Source organism: Lithobates pipiens, unplaced genomic scaffold (genome assembly GCF_037356315.1).
Source record: "Lithobates pipiens isolate NorthernLeopardFrog02 unplaced genomic scaffold, aLitPip1_a1.2 Scaffold_18, whole genome shotgun sequence".
NCBI lineage: Eukaryota > Metazoa > Chordata > Amphibia > Anura > Ranidae > Lithobates > Lithobates pipiens.
Window position 1 is genome coordinate 499,438,903 of NW_027507758.1, and position 19,541 is coordinate 499,458,443.

The 19,541-nt window shown below is 44.6% G+C and overlaps 1 protein-coding gene across 1 annotated transcript in view; it reads right to left on the reverse strand.

Annotated features, from left to right (window-relative positions):
* TF (transferrin) overlaps window positions 1–19,541 on the reverse strand; it is a 78,354-nt gene that overhangs the window by 25,306 nt on the left and 33,507 nt on the right. Inside the window, exons 5-9 of the mRNA XM_077488660.1 lie at window positions 18,887–19,025; window positions 17,513–17,568; window positions 4,167–4,330; window positions 3,943–4,090; window positions 3,699–3,847 (exon numbers count right to left, since the gene is read on the reverse strand). Of these exons, the coding sequence (XP_077344786.1) occupies window positions 3,699–3,847; window positions 3,943–4,090; window positions 4,167–4,330; window positions 17,513–17,568; window positions 18,887–19,025 (656 nt within the window). The remainder of the gene's footprint in view (window positions 1–3,698; window positions 3,848–3,942; window positions 4,091–4,166; window positions 4,331–17,512; window positions 17,569–18,886; window positions 19,026–19,541) is intronic.

Genomic DNA, 19,541 nt, shown 5'->3' on the forward strand with positions numbered 1-19,541 from the left:
AATAACATACCAATGTTCTTAAGATGTACAGATTTTAGGAATTTCGGGCACTATGCAGTTTATCAGATTTGGCAGGACTATATGAATTTAGTGATGCTCTCTTTTCTATTTTGAACTCTGACCAGAATTTAAGGGGATACATTGTATCCTGGTATATTCAGCACTCACATTTTACACTGTCTAGCATTGTCTTCATAAAGTTCTGTAACCCCTGCATACAGTGCCAACACAGTCCTGTGCACCCTGTAGTAAATAAAATCTTGTTTAAAAGATTGGGGTGGCCCTTCCTGTTCGCCACGTTACAGCACATGGGGATGAGGGGACCGTTCCTGCAGGCTATACGGCACCTTTACTCCAACCCGTCCTCCCAAGTTAAGACCCCCTTCGCTACCTCCTCAACATTTTCGGTCTCCAATGGCACGCGCCAGGGATGTCCCCTATCGCCCTTATTATTTGCTATTTGTGTAGAACCCCTGGCAGCGTCCATTCCAGCGGAATCCGGATTTCAGGGGCGTCCCAGTTCGGGACAGGGAATTTAAGGTATCATTGTTCGCGGACGATGTTATCCTCACCTTGACCCAACCCAGGATATCCCTGCCTAATTTACATAAAGAGTTGGATCGCTACAGCGCCCTATCGGGTTATAAAATTAATGCTTCCAAATCGGAAGCCCTCCCGGTAAATATGCCGCCCCTGGAGGTTGAACATCTCCAAGCCACTTTTCCATACCACTGGAAAACCACTTCCTTGAAATACTTGGGGATATATATCACCCCGACCTTCGACTCTCTGTATCAGGCAAACTTCCCGCCCCTGTATGGCGCTATTAGGCAATTACTCTCCCAGTGGCGGAAGCACCAGATCTCCCTCTTTGGTAGGATAGCTTCGGTGAAAATGACGATTCTCCCGAAACTCCTCTACCTTTTCCAGACCCTTCCTATTCCCGTACCATATCATCACCTGTGAAAATTACAAGCGGACCTGCTGGATTTCGCATGGAACTACAAACGTCACAGAATCCCCCACTCGGTAATGACAGCCTCTCGCTCAGACGGGGGTCTGGCGTTTCCAGACCTTGTAAAGTATCACCAGGCGGCCCAGCTCCGTGCAGTGACCTCCTGGTTCACCCAGAGGTCGTACAACAGATGGACGGAAATCGAGAAGCTTTGGTTGGCTCCAGTTCACCCTAATAGTATGCTATGGAGTGCTGCAGCACTGGTTCCCCGGACCCAATTGCTGGGATCTATGTCCCACTTACAGGGCCTATGGCGCAAGCTATCTAAGACATATGCCTTGTCTTCGGACAAATCGCTCCTGACGTCCTTTCTGTACCACCCTAAGATGCCAGATAGCCTGACATATGCGATGTCCCATCCATGGTCATCCCGGAATCTCTTTCATCTGGGGACCTTAGTGGACCCCAGATCGCGGAGAATGCTGTCCTATGCTGACCTTCAATCCAAATTCGACCTCCCGAGACAGAGCTTCTACAGCTATCTGCGGATACGACATTACGCCCAGACCATATCCTCTGACCTGCGCTTCTCCCCACCCTCCGCTTTTGAGACCATAATCCTAGAGGGCGCGGCCCAAAGGGGATTGATATCAGCTATATATAAAATACTTCATGCCCCCCCTTTAGCTCCAATAGGAAAACATACTTATATGCTCAAGTGGGCGGAACAGTTGGGTGAGGAGATTATGGAGGAGCAATGGCAGACGATATGGTCCCAGGCTTCAAAAAGCTCTCTATGCATGCTCTACAGGGAGAACGCGTACAAAATTTTATTTGTTTGGTACATGACCCCGGACGTTCTTCACACCATTTACCCCACCACCTCTGACAGATGCTGGCGGTGCATGACCCACAAGGGTACGCTGTTCTACATTTTCTGGCAGTGCCCCCTTATAGTTCCCTTCTGGGAGGGGGTCCGGCGCCTCATGTCTGATCTCTTGGATCGGCGAGTGGTCCTGGATCCTAAAACCTTCTTGTTGGGCATTCCTTTCCCTAAGCTGACGAAGTCCCGCAAGAAATTGTCACGACATATTCTGACAGCGGCGAGATGTCTTATTGCCCTACATTGGAAAAAGGTGCTGCCCCCCGCTATTGGAGCACTCCATGCTAGAATCAAGGACGTGGAGTTGATGGAGAGGATGACCGCCAGGATACAGGACCGGCTCAAGGCCCATGATGTGGTCTGGAGCCCATGGAACTCTTGGGAGGACCAGATGTGAAACGGCCGCAGGGACCACACACGGTGACTACCCCTACTTCCTTCCCCTACCCCTCCCCCCCACATCCTCCTCCCCCCCTTTTTTCTTTTCTTTTCCTCCTTTGCTAAACTTTCTCTCTTTTTCCTTACCTTTCCTATCTCCTATCCTCCCCGCCTCTGTTCTCGCTTTTCTTCTCTCCCTACCGCTTGGTTTTCCTATTTCTTTTTGTTTGCCTCTCTTTTCTCTACTCCGCCTGGCTTGTGCTTTCACGTGCCTTGTTGCTCATCTAGAATGCTACTTCGAGGAAGATGCTTGTAATGAGTGGTTAACATTGTTTATAGATGTTTATATCTAAGTATAGGGCTACCCTACTGGACCCTAGGGTGGGTAACGCCATTATTTAATCTTCAGGATCGGCCAGGATGTTCGCGGGGGGCCCCCCCTGGTCTGGTATGTGCCGGCCCCGGGGGGCCCCCTGGGAAGGGCCATTGGGTGGGAGGTCCCTAAAGCCTACTCATTTATTTTTATTTTTTTATTGTTTTACTATGACGTAGTAATGCATGACGTGTAATGCACTCTTTGAAAGAATAAAAAAGTTATTTGACAAAAAATAAATAAAAATCTTGTTTAAAAGTAAACAGGTACTAGGAGCTTAACCTCTTCATGACGGCGCTATACCACAATAACAGCTATGGCATGGTCACACCTTGCTGGGAGAGCATCATATGACGTCCTCCCCTTACCGTGCTTCCCGCGATCACCTTTGGACACAGCTCATAACAGATCACGGTAAATAGACAATCACAGTGGCTCTTTACAGTGTGATCAACTGTGTCCAATCACAACTGATCACAGTATAATCAGGATTTGGCGGTTATCTGTAATTCTCTCCTCACGCTGACAGCGTGTGAGGAGAGACGATAAGCGGCAATCCACACAGGGGGCATCTACAATGATAATCAGGGCACTGATCATCAGTGTCCTTATTATTAGTGCAGCCCCAACATTACCAACCAGTGCTGCCAATCAGTGCCCCCCAGTGCTGCCAATCAGTGCCCATCAGTGATGCCTGTCAGTGCCCATCAGTGATGCCTGTCAGTGCCGTCTATCATCGCCGCCTCTCAGTGCCCATCAATGCCGCCTATCAGTGCACATCAGTGAAGCCTCATCAGTGCCGCCTCATCAGTGCCGCCTCATAAGCGCACATCAGCGAAGGAGCAAAATCACTTATTTATAAAAATGTTATAACAGAAACTAAGAAAATAAAAATTATTTTTTCAAAATTTTCATTTATTTAGCAACAAATAAAAAACCCAGTGGCAACTGTCATTCAAAGTGCAACAGTGCTGAAACCTGAATATTGGCCTGGGCAGGAAGGGGGTGAAAGTGCCCAGTAGGCAAATGGTTAATGAGAAAATGTTGTTTACAGCAAACTCGAAAGACTCCTAATAAGTTTCTTAAGTTTATTAGCACATGCTGCTTACCATTACTTGTTGAATACATTCATCAGCAGAAGAGGCTGCTGTACATTCAATGCTTCCTCCACTTAAAGGTGTCCAGTTATCACACTTTATCTTCTCTTGTTTGCTTTGCGTACACCAAAGTATAGTTTCTCTGGATGGTTGGCTTATCTCTAAAGAATTTACAAATGACAGTTGTAAAGATCCTTTTTTCAGATGAACCTGAAATCTAGTATTGATAATAACTTCATCAATAAAAGCCCCTTACCAAATATTTCTTTGATAGAGTTGTAAAGACTTGACCCTAGATATAAGAAAGAATCCATGGAAGGTGGTAGAGGAACAATGTTCAGTGTAGAGTCTCTGAATAGAAGGTCTTTCCCATACTGGGAGCTGAACAAGTTGCATTCTTTTTTCTGGAATCCAGAAATGTTTAATGATTTTCGTACCCAAAAACTAAAAGCACTGAGAAATGTACATTATTTCAGTTACCTGAAAATACTCAAGGAAGTCAGCAATATTTTTAGTCTTGTCGCCTTCACTCCTAGTCACTACAGCATTTGCTGGAATTCTTGATAAGCTGCATTTTTGAAACTGAGAAACTGGTCTTCTGGTATTGTCTGGACACAGCAGCTGGAAATTCTTATGGAGCTCAGCTTAAAGACAGTTTAATACAGGTTTAGAGGAAAAGCTATAAGGTGTGACAAAAGCTAGACTGTAGAGGGTAAAGGAAAATGGATCATAGTGGGCAATAGAGGAATAACGATAGGTGGGGAAATATAGGTCACAGGTTAGTGATGAAGAACAGACGTTGATGGAGGATAGGATGGAAATGATGATTGAGGCTAGATACAGAGCACAGAGCACACCAATTTGTGCCTACTATATTTTGACATATCATAAGGGAGAGTTCAGTCAATGAACAATACCATTTCATTAAGATACCTACAGTACCTTATCTAAATCATAGCATCTTGTTTTTAATAAGGAAATAAAATCTTAATTTATGTAATCTAAGATACGTGTTAATCGGATAGTGTCCGCTGTATATAATGGGGCTATCTTGTACAAGAATCAGACTTGCTTTCTGATTGCTGTAAGAACACTTATCTCTCTGTATGATATCTAATGAAGTTGCCACATAATTATCTTTTCTCTCATTACACATGATGGATAGGTTCTAGGCGGTGATGGAGCACGCAGAAGGTAATAGAAGATAGGAAGATAGTTATAGCAGGTGATGGATGATAAAGTAAAATATACTGTGTTTAAAAAGATAGATGCCATATTTCACATGTTGCTCTGGAAAGATAACAATCCCAGAATAAGCTACCAATACTACAATTGTCCAAAATTGAGAGTGGCTTGGCTGTATTTCATTCCAAAATATATTTTTTGACGGCCTAATTACAGTACTTCGCTGGGTGGGACATGGCGAATCTGGACAATCCTATTCAAGCCATCTTATTGATGTGCCCTTCTAGGTATAATGAGGATATTTTTGCCAATACACCACAGATCATCAAGTAGAGTCCAAACATTTTTTATTTATTATTTATTTATTTTAGCATGATCACATGATCAATTGACCTTCAGGCAATTTGCCACTTGCCGGCCTTCCTGTGTTTCCTATATCGTCAATTGAGGCATGCACTGGCCACACAATCTCGGCAAATCATTCTAACAGTGCAATCTTTGCCTTTGATAACTTCCCTTGCAAGCATCTCTGATAAGAAGGACCTTTTATTCTCTTTATACAAACAGCTTTTAAGCAACTTCCTAGCACATTTAACTCGCCCGGGCCAAGGTGGGTGGATGAAGGATTTGGGAGCTATATCTGATCATTCCTGATAAAATATCTTATAACAAATGATTTTGGTGTCCTTATCTCCTTCCCAAAGGCTATCTCAGCTATTTACTATTCACAGAGTCTACCACACCCAGCTTAAATTGTTTCAGTGGGGTTGTAGTAACTCCCCATTGCTCTCATTGTTAAGAATCTCCAGCTGACCTCCTTCACATGCTGTGGAGGTGCCCTAAGTTGGTCCACTATTGATGGACGCTTGTAGCTACAATTAACAGTGCTTACCAGACACAATTAGACCTACTTCCTGCAATATGTCTCCTTGGTGACTTAGATGAAGAACAGTTCCTACCTGAAGTCAGAACACCACCTAAGACTACTGTTTATGGCTCGTGAAACAATTGCTATGCAATGGCTGTCTCCTAGTTCCCCCACATTTGATGATTGGCGAACACAAGTTAATACTACTCTACTAAAGGAGTGGCAAATCTATCAGCATAAGGGTAACCCAAATAAGTTGTTCAAATTGTTTGAACCTCGTTTAGTGGTATCAGGCTTAGCCCCGCTATCACTTGTCTCACTTAGGTTATTACAATGTTGATCTAGGGAATGCTGAAGAAGCTCTTGGGGTATACTCTGTTTTTTTCTACTACCATATAAACTGCACAGGACTATGTGAAGTGGTGTAGGCCAGCAATGAGGAATATAATAGATCGCTGGCTAGGTACCTTTGCAGATGGAGAATTGTATATTTGTTTTTCTCATGTTCAATTGATTGACTGCCTAAATGTCATAGGCCTTTACCTTGCTGAAGTCTTTCATACCTGTATATGAACCCAATGTGAACAGGTGTACTTTATGTCAGTTTTTTTGCTTCGTATGGATACCTTGCGATGTGAATATTCATAATGTTGCGATTGGAAGTCTTTATGTACCTGGATTTACATGTGCACTATTTTGTGTGTTTTTTTGTAAACTTTTAAAAATGTTTTCAGTAAATATGACTGTATTTGGAAAAAAAAAAACGTGTAGGTGGTGAGATAGGATTGTTAATGATGATGAAGCATAGATTTTAGTAGGAGATTAAGTAAAAAGGAACACAATTTTTATAAAACTTTTGTGTTAAAAGCATTTTGTGTAATTAACTCAATAGTTCAATGTGAAATCCAGTTTATTTGGATGTTTTAGTCAGACAGGGCCAGTCTAAACTCTGCTGTTTCCTTGGCTAACCTTGAGCCCTCTGTAAATACTTTGTCAAACATTAAATGTGTATTTGTAAAATACTAATGTACTGTATATATGAAATAAAAACAAAATACGTAAAATATAAGTTTAAAAAATAATAAACATATAACAATAAAATTGGTCCCAAAACCATTATAGTTAATGCTGCCAAAGAATTTGTAATTCTGTTAGGCCAGTTTTGTCATTAATGCAGGGCGTACATGGGTCGAACTCCAAAATAATTTTATTTAAAAAATCGTATCTAAGAATTTTCGTTTCAATTTCGTACCATTAGTGAGCCGCAGCAATGGGCAATTTTTGTGTACACATAAAATTTAAGTTATGAAAAAGAGGTTTGCCTCATCTAGATGACTATGTTGCCTGTGCGTCCCATCCCAAAAAGCATTGTTGAAAAACAGGTTCCACAAAGGGTGGGACTTTAAATGGACGTTAGACAGTGTTATAGTATAAAAGTAACAAAGTTTATTGTGCAATACATAAATGACATTATACAAAACATGAAACCAATGATAAAACCATGTGTATGGAAAAAGATGGAAAAAAATAGTTATAGGAGGATGGAGTGCTGGCAGCAAGATGTCCGACAAACGTTTCAAATGCGCAAATGGTTCAGATTTCCTCAGGGACCATGTAGCCTTAGCCACTCCAAAAACTGGGACTCTATGAGGATAATAAAATATGTACCATCAAAAGTCTATATTGAATAATATAAGTACATTCCACATATACATTACATATATATAGCAAAAAAAGAAAAAACCTTTTTACATAGCTGGAAATACTGATCCCAAACATAAAATGATTCCACCAGCAGCTGAAAAACACATTCAATTACTTGGATTGACGTATCAGTTTAGGCCACAAACATGAGCGCCACCCCCGGTATTCCGGACCAATCCATGCTTCCAAAGTTGCTCATAGATGCTAGAAAAAACTACAAAGAATGCTGTCCTGCTTTATACACAATATCTATATAAATACAAAATAACTTGCCTGTATGAGCGGAGCAAAAGTGTGCAGTCTGTCAGCTGTGAAGCCAGAGACTGAACCATAATGGAAAGGTTCCTTATATTGGTGCTGCTATTAGTGAGCAATCAGGAACAGCGGGTCTGTTTCCAAATGACCATCTGATCCTTAGGTGGAACCAAAAGCAAAGACTCATCAACCCAACATATGCAAGCATAGCGTGGGCCTTCCCCGTGGTTTGGTCTATATAAAAAGAATTCTGTCAGAGAAAAGTGATGGAGAAACTAGAGTAAATTACTTATAGCGATACCCTCACTTAAGAGGGCCGCAAGTTTGGTTTGGGCCCTGAGCACAGCTCCGCCAACCCCCCCGGCAATCTGCTCTACCCACTCTGGCACAGTTAGTATCTAGCAATACACATTAAATCGCTTATACTCTAAATATGTGTGTGCGTGGGTGGATAACTCAAGCTCATAGACAATCTTTGAAAGTATATAACTGACTTTACTTGTTGTTTTATAAAAGGAATAACATGAATCGAACATTTGGTTTGTAACACATAAGCAGGTCCCTGCAGTAACAAGTAATAAAGATAAACAGAGTAATCAGCATAATAAAGTATTGCTATGCAACTCTAGAGCTGCCCTTTTTCAGCTACTTCCCCGCATGGGTAAACTAACACCCAGCACTATCTACCTATGCAGTCAGGCCTGACTGATCTAGATGGAAGTCCAGTGAAACAATATTCGCTAGCAATCTTTCGGTGGTGCATTTGAAGAACAACTTTGTAATCCAAACGAATAATAAAGATAAAGTATCTGTCTTTAAACAGCTCTCACCACCCGGACAAGTCCAAGTCCGTTTCCTCCGCCGATTCGTCTAGGAACAGGAATCCACCGACCTCCGAATCTTCAATCCTTCTGGTGTACTGCAGCAAGGATGAGAAAATGTCTCTCAGGTGCAGCTAGGCTGGCAGAGGGCTCTTTGGAAAAGAGCACAAGGCCCAGGCTTCAGGCCTTGTGCCTCCAGCAGTTCAGCACAGACCTCCTCTTGCTAGGAGAGGGGGGGGTGTCCAAAAAAAAAAACTAGGCCTCTCCCCCTCCTTATATGCCCTCCCCCATGAGTCTCTGGGGCATAACTCCAAACATCCTGGGAACCAGCGGGGTTCTGGGAACAGTAGTTTTATAGTCCTTAAAGAGACCCCGCTACACACTCCCCCCACTTAAACTCTTTGGTCCCCAAAGATAAACTTTTAACACATATCCTGTACCAATTTTGAAAGTGCTGGGTATGATGTTGGTACAGGGAATTTCCACCAGAACTCAGAGGTGGGATTCCCTGTCCCACAGGTCACACTGGCATAAGTGGCCTGCCTAACTGTGCCAGAGTGTGAGCTGGGGTTGCCCTCCACCAAATGGTCAGTGGAGGGATTAGAGCGTTCAGCACTTCTTCTAGCAGTCACAACAGAGTCCTCAGAGCTCTCCCCCATTTGAGAGTAGGTTAGCTTCTTGGGGGGTCTCACAACTCGGCGAGCTCTCTGTTCTCTTGGGACTTCAGGCTCTGGTGCCACAGGCTCTACTTCAGGAACACACTCTGACAGCATCACTGGTTCTGGAACATCGGTCCTTTCCTCTTCTGAGTAAATGCTAGGGATATCTTCCCAGCCTTCAGGCACACCACTAGATGGAATGAACTCTGTAGCTTCTGGGTTCAGTGTCCCATCCTGTGTATCCTCAGTAGGTGGGAGATCTATGGCAGAATTTCCTGGAGTTGATGAAGGCCACAGCCACTCAAGCTCTCCTCTTCCACCTTCACCTCGTTGCGAATCTTGTCCATCTCTAACCCGGGAGGTCTGAGACCGAGTGCTAGGTCCCGGGGTATCCAGAATGGAAACAGATTCAGGTGGATTTCTCACTGGAGGTATTCTGACTGCTTCAGTAAGCGGGAGCAAATGATTCCTGTGCCAAGTCTTCAAGGGCCCCACTTTCCCCTCTGGTTTTAACTTATACACAGGCAATCCAGGTAGCTTTCTGCAAATGACATAGGGCTCCGATCTCCATCTATCAGCAAGCTTGTGCTTCCCAGGGATCCCCAGATTGCGTAGCAGTACACGGTCCCCAGGCTGCAGGTCTTGCACTCGAACTCGAAGTTCCTCTTGTTGCGGGCTCCCCTTTGGTCCGAGGCCGCCTGAGCTCGTTCATGGGCCACTTTCAAATTGTGTCTAAGTCGGTCCACATATCCCTTGTGGGAGGTAGCAGAGGCATGGTCTAGGGAAATGCCAAAGGCCAGATCCACCGGCAATCTTGCTTCTCAACCAAACATGAGCCGGTAGGGGGAGTAACCCGTCACATCACTTGTGGTGCAGTTGTAAGCGTGCACCAAAGCTGATATGTGTTGGCTCCAGTGTTGCTTCTTCTCTGTCTCTAGAGTTCCAAGCATGTTTTAGTAAGGTCCGATTAAACCTCTCAGGTTGGGCATCTCCTTGTGGATGATAAGGTGTAGTCCTGGTCTTCTCTACTCCCAATGAGTCCAGTAGGTTCCAGATCAGACGACTCTCAAAGTCCCTTCCTTGGTCTGAGTGGATTCTCTGTGGTAATCCATAGTGGACAAAGTATTTTTCCATGAGCACCTTGGCCACAGTAGAGGCCTTTGGGTCTTTGGTGGGGAAAGCCTGGGCATAACGGGTGAAATGATCGGTTACCACCAGAACATTTCCCAATCCACTCAAATCGGGTTCGAGGCAGAGAAAGTCAATGCACACCAGATCCATTGGACCCTGACTCTGTAGGTGGCCCATTGGGGCAGCTTGATGGGGTAGAGTCTTCCTCTGGATGCATCGTGCACAAGAATGGCAATATTCCTCCACTTCTGCCCTCATAAAGGGGCAATAGAACCGGATTCTGACAAGCTGGAAAGTTCCCTCCGCCCCTAGATGGCCATGCTGGTCATGTAAGGCAATTAGTACCGTCTCTCGGTGCTTCTCTGGGAGAAACAACTGCCACTTATCTTCTGAGTTATCAGAGGGGCCCCTTCGGTAGACCACTCCCTGATGTACTTGTAGCTTATCCAACTCTTTTCTCAGCAGGCGAGCCTCCTTGGAAGGGTGATGTCGAAGTCCCTCTGGATTCTCGTTCTCCAAAGCTTCAAGGACCAATCTCCCCATGGGGTCTTCCAATTGGTCATAGCTCAGCTCCTTTCTGGACAGCTTTGGCAGGAGTTCCTCTGCTAGTTGAGTCACCCCACAGTAGGGTTGAGGGACTCCCACTGCGGTGACTCCTATCTCCTCTGCTCTGGAGCCCCCTCTTGCTTGAAACTCAGCACCCTGACAGAGTGCTCGCACTCCTTCCGGTGCTACCTGGGTCCAGTCTTCCCAGTCATTGACCATGACATGAGATCTTCGGGACAGGGCATCTGCATCCCTATTTCCAGCCCCTGGTCTGTACTTTAGACTGAAGTTGAATCCGGATAATGCAGCCAACCATCTGTGTCCGGTTGCATCTAACTTTGCAGTAGTGAAGAGGTAGGTCAGAGAATTGTTATCTGTCTTTACGGTAAACTCCGCCCCATAGAGATAGTCCTTCAGTTTGTCTACTACTGCCCATTTGAGGGCCAAGAACTCCAATTTATGAGTGGGGTAGTTCTTCTCCGAGGGAGTCAGGCTCTGGCTCACATAGGCCACTGGTCGCAGCTGCTCTTCATACTCTTGATAGAGCACTCCGCCTAGGCCCTCATGACTGGCATCGACATGTAGCTCATATGGTCTGGTGGGGTCGGCATAGGCCAGGACTGAGGCCGTGGTAAGGCTCCTCTTCAAGGTTCGGAAAGCCTCTTCACACCTTGGGTTCCACTGATCTTGAACCGACTCACCGGCCCTCCTAGGTCCCAAGCCATCCTCTTCTCCTTCAGTCTTGAGCAATTCGTTTAGTGGCTTGGCAATCCGGGCAAACCCATCCACAAATCTTCTATAATAGGAGCAGAACCCCAGGAAAGATCTGAGCTCTGTGACTGTTGTCGGTCTTGGCCAAGAGGTAACTGCCTCCAACTTCTCAGGGTCTGTAGCCACTCCCTTTTCAGACACTATGTGTCCCAGATAGTTCACAGAGGATTCGTAAAACCGGCACTTCTCGGGAGAAAGCTTGAGTCCCTCTTCGCTGAGTCTTCTCAACACCTTCTCCAACCTGGACTCATGTTCTTCCAAAGTCTTCCCGAAGATAATGACATCGTCCAAGTACACAAGGACTTCTATGAGGTTCATGTCTCCAACGGTCTTCTCCATGAGGCGTTGAAAGGTAGCAGGGGCTCCAGACAGGCCCTGAGGCATTCTGTTGAATTCAAAGAATCCCACTGGGGTTATGAAAGCTGTCTTCTCTCGGTCTTCCTGGTGCATGGGGATTTGGTAGTACCCACTCTTGAGGTCCATTACACTGAACCACTTGGCACCAGACAAACTCTGTAGGGCATCCTCTATTCTCGGTGTGGTATACTGGTCAGGGATGGTCCTCCTGTTGAGAGTCCTGTAGTCGATACAAAGCCTCAACGACCCATTCTTTTTCCTGACCACCACTATGGGGGAAGTATAGGGACTTCTAGACTCCCGAATCACACCAGTCTTCTTCAACTCTGCAAGCTGCTCCCTCAGATCCTCCAGATCAGCTAGAGGTACCCGACCTAACCCTTTTCCTGAAGGGTTTGTCTTCTTGGAGGCGGATTCGGTGGGTGGCACTCCTGGCACATCCCACATCAAACTCATCCTTTGAGAAAATCCTCTCCCATCTAGTCAGCTGGGCCTTGGCTCTCTCCTTTCAGGCTCCAGGTAGGTCCGGGTTCTCCATGGAAAGTTTTTCCCAAACATCTCCTCCTTCACCCGTTCCTTTTACTTCTGACCAGCTGACTGGGGCCGCAGGACTCACCTGCCCCAACAGCATCCTGGCAGGGATCTCTATGGGTCTCTCCGTAGGGTTTCTCACACTCACTGGGACTCTTCCTCGAGCCTTCTTCAGGGCCTTGATTGGAATCACTTCCGGTATCACTTCCAGCCTGAGTGGTCCTCCCTTGGATCAGATTCCAGCATGACAAAGGGGCCAGGCTGCTCCCAGGTAAGCTTCACCGTGGCCCTGAGGCAGGCTACCTCTCCGGGCTGCAGCACCACTCCTTCTCTCCCAAGTCTCCACACCTTCCCTATCCCCTCTCCTGGGGTCTTCTGCTCTAGGACCAACCGTTGGTAGGCTGTCTTCAGCATGGGATGGATATTGGGATCTTGATGGTTTCTCACCTTCACTAGAGGGGTCAGAAGTCTTTGCACCAGATCCGTATTGGTCCTTATGATGAGGGACATCTTGCTGGCCCCGGGCGGTCTAGGACACACAACTGCCAGGGTGTCAAACACCTCTGTTTTCCCCGCCACAGATGGATCGAAGGTCAGCTTTATGGGCAGGTAACCATCGTAGAGGAAACTCTGGGCTCCCAGGCCCCATATCTCCAGCTCTTCTATCTTCTGTATAGGCAAATGGCTCAAGTGCCTATCATAGAAGTCTCTGTACAACAAAGTCACTTGAGCTCCAGTGTCCAGGAGGGCCTTCGTGTAGACTCCTTCCACCTGGATGGAGACAGTGGGGGACGGGCCGACCAATTCTTCTGGGTAGGGCCGGGTTGAGGCCACCCTCTTCTGGGGACCCGTCTTCATCCAGTTGGTTTTTGACTTTATTCTTTTTCGAGCCTGGTATGCATTGACCCTCCCCACAGTAATGGGAGTACAAACCCGCTGAGGGATGTTATTGTTTCTTATTTGTAGACATTCCTTCTGAGGGGTCTGGTTTTCTCTCTTTCTCTTCCTTCTATTCAGTTTGGAGTTCACTGAAAGGCATGGGCACCCGGTTGACTCCCTCACCGGGGCCCTCTGCAGTTTCCCGCCGGCTGGCGGTTATCTATCTTCTTCTTCTTGGGACTGGAACATCTACTGGCGAAGTGGCCACTGCCCCCGCAGTTGTAGCATAGCATCTCTTCTCGGTCTCGAGTGGGGCTTGGTGTTGGTGTATCTGGAAACAACTCCTTCCTAGGACTTGGTTTCTCGGCTCCCCCTTGATCTTTCGCCATCATAGCAGTCAACATCTCCATCACCTGGGACATCTGTAACTTCAAAGTGTCCACCTCCTTATCTCTAGCGGGAGTCATGGCCGGTGTAACTATTGCTACCGGTTGTTTGACAGGCTCGGTGAGATGTTCTTCCCTTTTCTCTTCCAGTAGGGCCTCTTCCTCTCTGATCATTCGGATGAGGTCAGTGTACTCCAGATTCTTCCCATCCTGTCGGGCACGCAGTGTCCATGCAATAGGATCCATGGGTTGAGCTCCCCTCAGTACCTGTTGAGCACGGGCCTCATCTACTTTCCCTGGGCTGATCCCCTTCCTTAGGATCATCCTATGCAGGATTTTATCTAAACGTCCCATGTAGTCTGATCGTTTTTCACCTTTCTTCTGGTAGCAATGCTCTAACTGATAAGCAAGCTCAGAGATTTTCTCTGTCCCACCAAACACATTCTGTAATACATCTAGGTACTCCTGCGCATTACAGTCTGTCCTGCTCATCTTCAGGTTGCATATGGCCTCTAGAGCAGGCCCCTTTAGACTTTCCACAATCCTCTGCTTCTTTCTGCGCTCTGGAACTTCCCATTCCTCTAGTGCCTGAGTTGCGCTATCTAACCACTCTTCAAATCCCTCTTCTTCCGAAGGTACAGGTTTCCTCCCTGAAAACATCCAGAGTTTTCTGTACCCCAACATCGGGTAATCTGTGGGATCCTTCTTGCTGTTTTTCCATGGGGATGGCCCACGCTATGCTTGCATATGTTGGATTGATGAGTCTTTGCTTTTGGCTCAACCTAAGGATCAGATGGTCATTTGGAAACAGACCAGCTGTTCCTGATTGCTCACTAATAGCAGCACCAATATAAGGAATATTTCCATTATCGTTCAGTCTCTGGCTTCACAGCTGACAGACTGCACACTTTTGCTCCGCTCATACAGGGAAGTTATTTTTGTATTTTTTTACCATTTTTTCCTTTAACCAGCACAGACATATCGTGTTGGCTGCAATCCCAGTAACATCTTATGATGGATTTTTGGGATTGATTTATCCACTTTTTTACTTTCTGTGGATGCCAATTAATATATAACCCCCTTTTTAGGCTATTGCCCACGAGACAAAAACATTAGGTGTTTTTTTCATCTGACGCTCCATGGACACTTTTCCATTATAGAAGATGGGCACCCAGTTTTGGTTGAATTTCTTCACCAGGTGTTAAATGATATACCCATTCTTTTATAAATAAGGTAGGATTTTTCTCATTAATATAAAATTAGTTTATCTGTTTGGACACTTTTATATTCCTTTTTTTTTTCTTTTTTTTGTCAACCCTTATAGGTATTTCTATATAAAGCAGGACAGCATTCTTTGTAGTTTTTTTCTATGTTTGTGGCCTAAACTGATACATCAATCCGAGTAATTGAGTGTGTTTTTCAGCTGCTGGTGGAATCCTTTTATGTTTGGGGTCAGTATTTCCAGCTATATAAAAAGTTTTTTTATTTTTTGCTATATATATGTAATATATGTGTGGAATGTACTTATATATTCAATATAGATTTTTGATGGTACATATTTTATTATCCTCATAGAGTCACAGCTTTTGGAGTGGCTAAGGCTGCATGGTCCTGAGGAAGATGCACCATTTGTGCATTTGAAACACGTCGGCCTTCTTGCTGCCAGCACTCCGTCCTCCTATAGCTGTTTTTTTCCATCTTTTTCCCTACACATGGTTTTATCATTGGTTTCATGTTTTGTATGACATGATTTATGTATTGTGCAATATAATCGAAAAAGAAATGTACATAAGCGCATAAGAAGGAATTCCTAGAAAGAGAAGAATATTTCCAGCCATGAAAATTATTTTCTATAGCGACATGAGGTGAAATTGAAGGCTTGGTTGGTCGAATTTTTAAATTAATGGTAAAACCATAAGATCACAAAATGCACGAAATTTCTGATTTTCAAAAGAAAATTCCTTCAGAATTCAACCCATGTATGGCCTACATTACTGGGCATCACAGACAGGTCCTCGACCTTCACTGTAGTATGGCTAGCCCCTCCAAAACACCCTCCAACCTGATTGTACAATGAAGGGCAGCTGAGTGTGTCAGAAGGGACTAATTAGCTTCTAGTGCTGAACCCTTCCTCTACTAATCTGTAGAAGTGATTGTGGCCGGGTTCACACTTGTACGTCAAATGCTCTGAGATTGGGAGTCCATGTCACATGACGTGTGAAAATCAACGCCTTAACTGGTCCAACACAAGTAAGTCCGACTTTGAAAATTCTCCCTGCACTACTTTGGTCCAACTTTGATCCTAATTCAGCCCATTGAATATCACTGAAGTCAGATCAAAGTCATATCGCCGTCTTAACTGATCCGACTTTGGAATACCACTTGTGCTCTGATGATCTTGAAGTGGAACTCCATGCAAATTTAAAAAAAAATGGCATGGGTCCTCCTCCAAGACCATACCAAGCCATTCGGTATGGGTGGGTCCCCCCAATGGGTGGGTCTCCCCCCCCCAAAATCAATACCAGACCCTCATCCGAGCACACAGCCCGGCAGGTCAAGAAACGGGGTGAAGATGAGTGAGTGGCCTCCTCCCTCCTGAACCCTACCAGGCTGCATGCCCTCAACATGGGGGGGGGGGGGGTGGGTGCTTTAAAAACTTAAACAAAAATTACATTAAAAACTACTTTAAAAACCTGTGTACAGTGTTTTATTTTTGACACTTTTTTTTTTAGATGAATGGATACACCCATTCTCATTCTCATGCTGAGATCTGGGACCCCCCTTGTTAAAGGCAGCTTCCAGATTTCAATAAACCCATTGCCTGCAGACCCGAGAACCAACGGCCAGGGTTGTCGGGAAGAGGCCCTTGTCCTCATCAATATGGGGACAAGGTGCTTTAGGGTGGGGGGGGGGCAAAGAGCCCCCTCTGCCCCTGCCCCAAAGAAACCACCATTTCCATGTTAAGGGCATGCAGCCTGGTATAGTTCAGGAGGGAGGGGCCGCTCCCTTGTCCCCACCCCCTTTCCTGACCTGCTGGGATGTGTGCCCTGATAAGGGTCTGGTATGGCGTTTGGGGGGGACCCTCACACAGTTTTTTTGGCATGAGAGGGGTTTCCCTTAAAATCTATACCAGACTGAAGGGCCTGGTATGCTCTTGGAGGGGGAACCAATACAGTTTTTTTTTTTGGGTTGGAGTTCCCCCTAAATATTCATAACATACGGCACCTGGTATTGTCAGGGATCAAAGTCGGATCCCCGTTCATTGAAGTCGGATGAATGTTGGATTTCAAGTCGCAGGGCAAAGCCAGATCCACAGTTATGGCTGTCGTGTCGTACCAGTGTGAACCCTACCTTAAGGCAATTAATCCTGCATGTACAGTAATGTACAATTTTAATGCTTCACATGTTTGGTATCTACTCAACACAACCTTCATCTTTATATTTTACAATGAAATTTGTATTGTATTGTGTTTATGTGCACTGAAAATAATTTGAGTGTATTTTTTATAGTATTAAACTTATAAACAGTAGCGCAAATATCTTTTGACATAAAAAAAAAAATGCAACTGCCATTATTTCATTTTACAGGTCTCTACTTTTAGTAAATATATATTGTTTTGGGAATGTAAAGTAATCTTAGGCCTGCATGTGCATTATTATGCTTAAACAGCCTTGTGTGACCCTCAACTCAGAGTCAATAATAGGAAGACCTTATATCATTAGTAGTTCTTACTTGGTACAGTCATATGTTTCACAAAAGCTACGTCACCCTGGTTATCTCTTAGACACCTGAAAATAGATATAGAGCAATTAAAAAGTTATATGCAATAAAATAAGGCCTAACATTTTGTCTCCATAATGGGCATGATATAGTGGGTTATTTTTTTTAAATTAGAGTTTGAAAAGTTGTAATTATTAAATATTCAATTCACACAAAACTGTTTACTTTGTTATGAGTGGATTCTGGTGTGCCAAACCACCTTCTGGCTTTAAACTATTGTGGGTAAATAAGGACCTAATTTAGCCAAAATGTTCTTGTTTGTTTTGGACAGAGCGGGGAAGGGTTAGAACGTCTGTCAAGGTTTTATTGCTGTCTGTTCCTATCGGGAGGATTTATTTCAGATCTGATTCTTGTGACATGAGGACAGGTAAGAAGAAGTATATGTGTCATAAGGACAGAAAGACAAAGATGGCATCATGTCCCACCAGTCATAGGTAAATCTCCCCAGTTGGGTTACAGGCTGCAGTAACAAAACACCATAGGTTCTTTCCCTTATCCACTCTAAATAGAAACACAAAAAATAAAGAAGAAAATGATTAGAGTAAATCTAACCAAGTATGGTATAATCTGATTGCACAATCTCCTTTACATCTACCATCAACTATGTAGTAGATGGGCTTGCTTAATTGGATACAAATTAGGTATTATATCATATTGCAGTTTGGGTAAATTAAAAGTTGATTGTGCTAAGATTGTACAGTCAGCTTGTAACATGTATGGTGACCCTTAAGGTAACCATACACTGATTGAAACTTGGCCGGTTGAGCACAGGGAAGCCAAATTTTGATCAGTGTCTGGCCATTCCCACTCACACTTTTTCCCACTCGACGTTTGTTGAAGGAACAAGTTGTAAAAATGTATGGCTACATCCAATCTGCTGACACTGCTGATCCGTGTATCCTGACAGCATTGGGTGCTGCTGTCAGAATACAATGTCCCAGTGGGTGTGGGATTGCTCCATCCACTTTGTTTCAATAAAAAAAAAACAGGTCAGCTTAAGCCTTTAACCCAGGGGTGGGCAAACTGGGACTCTCCAGCTGTTGCAGCTCTGCAAGTCCCATTATGCCACTGGGATTCATGCTTGTAACTGTCAGTCTTCCTCTGTCTCTGGGAGCCACGCTTGTAACTGTCAGTCTTGCAAGCCTGATAGGACAGGTAGGGCCCCAGTTTGCCCAGCCCTGATTTAACCCAAAGATTTTTTGATGAATTTCTATATTTGGTGGATTCAAGAAAGCAGTACTTGTGCAGTGTTTTCGGTTGTCGTTTAAGAACAGATACCCTGCACCTCTAGGTATGGAAGAGTTAAGCGATGAACTTTATACTCACTTGAATGCTCCATGATCGTTATAGTAAGGCTCGTCATTACTGAGTTTGCACTTCTTGCCTCCCCGTCCAGCACATTGTTTACACAAGTTTGGCTCCTGGGCTCCAGGAACACAGCTTGCTGAAAAGAACCTTGAAACGGCTGAAAGGTAAAAATTAAGTTTTAAAATAAACATGGTTTTGTGTATCTTTTTTATATTATGTGCCTAAATTACTCAATAAAATAATGTGCGCATACTCAATATACTATTAGTGTGAGTGAATAATGCTTTCACAACTGTGCCTCGGTAAAGTGGCTCACAGACATACAGCATATGACAGTCAACCTGTCTTTGCCATTTTTTTGTTGGATTAGGTGACAATCTTGTGCCTGTGTGTGGGCAGTGCCCATGCGGGGTTTGGGAGAATGCACTTGCTAATGCCCTCAGAGGTGGGCTGACACTTTTTCTTTAATGAAAGTGTGGCGTTTAAGGCAACACTACATCTTATAAGGACACTTCTCCAAACAGACATTAGTTAACGCCTTATACTCCATGGCTCAGCTTCTGTAACTATTTACATCATACACCACTGATGACAGTTCCTCAATACACTACATACTGTATTTATTGGTGTATAACACTCTCTTTTTCACCATGAAAATCGGGTGCAAATAGCA